The 4,101-nt window shown below is 45.8% G+C and overlaps 1 protein-coding gene across 1 annotated transcript; it reads left to right on the forward strand.

The window, feature by feature from the left end:
• Window positions 1–9: 9 nt before the first annotated feature.
• LOC119359200 (homeobox-leucine zipper protein HOX14-like) lies at window positions 10–1,279 on the forward strand. Its single transcript, XM_037625498.1, has 3 exons — window positions 10–70; window positions 201–562; window positions 664–1,279. The coding sequence occupies exons 1-3, from the start codon at window positions 10–12 to the stop codon at window positions 955–957; spliced, it is 717 nt and encodes a 238-aa protein (XP_037481395.1). The 3' UTR covers window positions 958–1,279.
• Window positions 1,280–4,101: the final 2,822 nt, after the last annotated feature.

Raw genomic sequence — 4,101 nt, forward strand, 5'->3', positions numbered from 1 at the left:
ACAGCAAGCATGGACAAGCAGCAGGTCTTTGGTTCCTCCTACGTGGACATGCCTTTCTTCGCGGCCAATGGTACGTACGACGCCGCGCGCGGCCGCTGTTTCTTTGCGCATGCGATGATGCGGCTTCTGTAGCTTCAGTTTCACCGGCCAGGAGCCCAGGACACGCATGTGATGCCCTTTTTTCGGTTCCGTGTGTGTAGGTGCAGCCACGGCACAGGGGGAGAGCCGGCCGAGGGCGCGGCGCAGGAGGCGGAGGGCGGCGAGGTGCGGCGGAGGGGACGGTGACGGCGGGGACATGGACGGAGGAGGGGATCCCAAGAAGCGGCGGCTGACCGACGAGCAGGTGCACGGTCTGGAGCTGAGCTTCCGGGAGGAGCGCAAGCTGGAGACCGGCCGAAAGGTTCATCTCGCTGCCGAGCTCGGGCTCGATCCCAAGCAAGTCGCCGTGTGGTTCCAGAACCGACGGGCGCGACACAAGAGCAAGCTTATGGAGGAGGAGTTCGCCAAGCTCAAGCACGCCCACGACGCGGCCATCCTCCACAAATGCCATCTCGAGAACGAGGTATGCTTGCTCGCACACACCCACACTGGCATACATATGGCGCCGTACATCATAAATTCCTCTCCGTTCTTGCACAAGCTGACTGACGCACATATGGCCAGTTGCTGAGGCTGAAGGAGAGGCTGGGAGCGACCGAGGAGGAGGTGCGGCGCCTCAGGTCGGCAGCTGGGAGCCACGGAGCATCCGGCAACGGCGGAGACGCCGCTGACGCCGTTGGCGCGTGCGGCGGGAGCCCGAGCTCGTCCTTCTCGACGGGAACCTGCCAGCAGCATCCGGGTTTCAGCGGCGCAGGCCAGCTGGGGCCGGACGATGAGCTGATGATGTGCGTCCCCGAGTATGGTGGCTACGCCGATAGCAGCGTGGTCGAGTGGTTTAGCCTCTATGGGCTAATTTGAAATTGAGACGAGCTGGGTATCAACTGGATGCAGATCGATTACTATTCTAGTTAGCCATAGTGTTAATTAAGCTGGGGTGATCTCTAGGGCGTGCCTGTTTAATTATGTAGATAGTGTTGATTAATGGCAAAGCTTGCAAGCTAGCAAGTGTAGTACTACTGGTAGCTCTCTTGAAGTTCAGAGATGATGTGTGCTATCATTTGATATATATTTTACTTCAGCAATAAATAGTCTTCTCGCGGGGAGGCACTGTGTATGTGCTAGTTGGCAATCATCTTAAGTAGGAGTTTGCTGCTGTTAGCTCTAAATATTGATGATGTTGATGTTGGTGGTGACTGCTGAGTACAGTATACAATTTCGATCTGTCCAGTAATAACAAATTAAAATGATGATTAATCGCTGGTTTTGGTAAAAATGAATGTAAATTTCGAAAGGATGACACTTTTCATGGCCACTGCGCCCTTACTACAAACTTTTGTATGTTAGCCCTTGTGCCCTAATATAACTTTGTAAAGCATGAACTTTGTTTATATCAGTTCATTTCTTCATGGCTACATATGGCCATTTCGCTCCTGTGTACTTATATATATACTGCTCCAACTTCATCTTTGATAAAGTTATGAAGTCCGAACTACAGAGCACATGGAGTAACTTCAACAAATTTAATTGTAAGAACTGGTCGCAAAATATGTGAAAGTCACATTGTTAGGACTTTAGACCTAGACGGAGAATATTATGCAGCAGCTGTCATAAAATACTCCTCTAACCTATGATTAAATGAATAATTTTGCATCATAAATAGCTCTCATATATAATACTCCCCCATCCAAAATAAGTATCATGGTTTTAGTTCAAATTTTGGATCAGAGAGAGTACAAGAATAGAACGTACTCTCAGGCATGTGGCACCAAAATAGAATGTAATTAAGTTGCATCTTGCTGAATTTGAAAATTTTGTGCATCAGATTCTTAGTAATAAATGATGCGATCGAATTTCAATATTAATTTGATAAGAGTTTATGGTGATGCAGGACTTGATGCACATTTTAGGGGAAAATCGGGCCAAAGGCTTGAATGGTCCACTTTCATCATGGTTTCGACTATGATCCTCCACTTGTGCTAATTTACCACTCCCTCCGTCCCTTAATGGTTGTAATACCATCTTATATTACGGAACTGAGGGAGACTTCAAGAAAGCTTCTTGCTGATGGGCGCCTCAAACTCTCCATTGGCAGGTGCGGCACTAGTCAGTACGTAACATATTATCCGTGCTGTGTTCAATAGAAATCATGTAGCCCTAACGGGCAGGCCATGGCTACCTGTCAGTGGCAAGCCTCACAAGTGACGAGCACCTAGTGCAAGCTCGTCACCGAATGGTTAGCTATAAGTGTTGAGATTTTATTTCTTTAGGGATGAATGCATTGCGCAACATATAGGTCATTTTCGACCACACAACATTTCATTCAGAATAGTTGCATTACACAAATGAACATTGCAACATATTTAGTTGATTAGTACTCTCTGCATTCACTATTATAAAATGATTTGGATATTTCAATACGAACTACGTACGGACTGAAATGTTTGAACAAACACACTAAAATACATCCACACTATAGGTTTCATGGTTGTTGTTTTGAGAAAAAGAGGCAATGGCAATGTGGAGGCATCGACAAGGAGAAGAAAGTAGCAGGTGGAGTTCTACGCTACGGTGCATCGACTGTAAATTAAAATTTTCCTACGCGCAAATCAACCAGAAACATGCTATGAAAGATGGATCATGGATCGTTACCACTAGACGTGCAGTGCCGTGCAGCGGAAGAAGAGTTGGGGCAGCGCGTTCACTAGGTTCGTCTCCTCCTTGTCCGATCTCCCTCAAACAACTGGTCGTCGGATCCCATGTACTCGTTCGCCGAAGCGGCGTGCCTTTAACGGTATTCGTGCGTGCAGGAGGAACACCGTGCGGCGGACTACTAGGTCTGATCATGCAGTCGGCAGCGAGTGGAGGTGGCTATTCTCAACACATGCAAAACCTAGTAACAACGCTGAAGCGATCAACCGAATGAGTGTGCCGCACCTCCACTATATATAGGCATTCATCGTGGGCTCAAAACTTAGGCCTCGCACGGGCCCTAAAGCCCAAAGTCTGTTCGGCTTGGATCCGAGTCCGAGTAGGATCTCATCTGACTCATGGAGTCGGATCCGGCCTCGCAGGTTCCTTCCCTTAAGCGGACGACCCCTTAGGTTCAAGTCGGCTTGGTTGTAGGTCGGATCCCCTCCGACCTTCTCGGCTGATAGCGACCTCTAGAAAGACGTGCCAATCACCAATGAAGCCGGTTGGCGAACCTGTACAACATGTCACACTTTTATTCCCTTTGCCACATAATATATGTTGTTGGGATCAAGGCGAGTTTGTCATACTTGTGGTAGCCCGACCTCTTTTCTCGTTCCAATGATGCCGACAACAAAACGGATTATCTCATAATCGTTTTCGCATGGCCATGCTTATCTTTGTCGGATCACACGAGGGTCCCAGAGTATATCTCTTTCGATGAGGGGCAAATTCCATTTTGCTCGACCATGTCTCGCGGCATAGGTCTGAACAAGTCTGAAACCTACTTTTGTAACTACCCAGTGTAACATCCCAAATTTTCAATTTGGAATGTTATACAATAGATCATCATTGCATATCATATTTATTTGCATTTTGGGTTGATCCTAGAAATTCTACGCAACTCAAGGACCCTCGGAGAGAGTTGGGGATTTCGTTATTTTCATATTTGAGTTTTCTCAAATTTTGAAAATATGATCATTTGATTTTATTTATTTTATCTTCAGTTATTTCTATTATAAAAATATGACAGAGGGAATAAAATGACTTTCCCAAAATAAAGAAATATTGAGGATTTAATCAAATAATCAAATAAGATTTTATTTTGGTTTTAGTTGCTATTTTTTTTTGAATTTAGGAAAAATGCGCATTTTTCGAAATTGCATTTAGGCCCCAAATAAATGTTCATCCTGTGCGGCTTGATTTTAAAAGCCGGGGAAAATTTATTTCAGAATTTTTGGAGTCCGTTTAGTATTTTTTTGTTTTTTTTCTGAGCATAATTATTTTAGAAAAAAGTCCGAACCGACCTCCGGG

This window comes from Triticum dicoccoides, chromosome 2A, assembly GCF_002162155.2.
Source record: "Triticum dicoccoides isolate Atlit2015 ecotype Zavitan chromosome 2A, WEW_v2.0, whole genome shotgun sequence".
Classification (NCBI taxonomy): Eukaryota; Viridiplantae; Streptophyta; class Magnoliopsida; order Poales; family Poaceae; genus Triticum; species Triticum dicoccoides.

Excerpts from the sequence above, each read along its gene's own strand:
- LOC119359200 (XM_037625498.1), top strand. The coding sequence starts at position 10 with ATGGACAAGCAGCAGGTCTTTGGTTCCTCCTACGTGGACATGCCTTTC. Across the intron at positions 71-200 it reads GCCTTTCTTCGCGGCCAATG|GTGCAGCCACGGCACAGGGG; the intron begins GTACGTACGACG and ends CCGTGTGTGTAG. Across the intron at positions 563-663 it reads AATGCCATCTCGAGAACGAG|TTGCTGAGGCTGAAGGAGAG; the intron begins GTATGCTTGCTC and ends ACATATGGCCAG.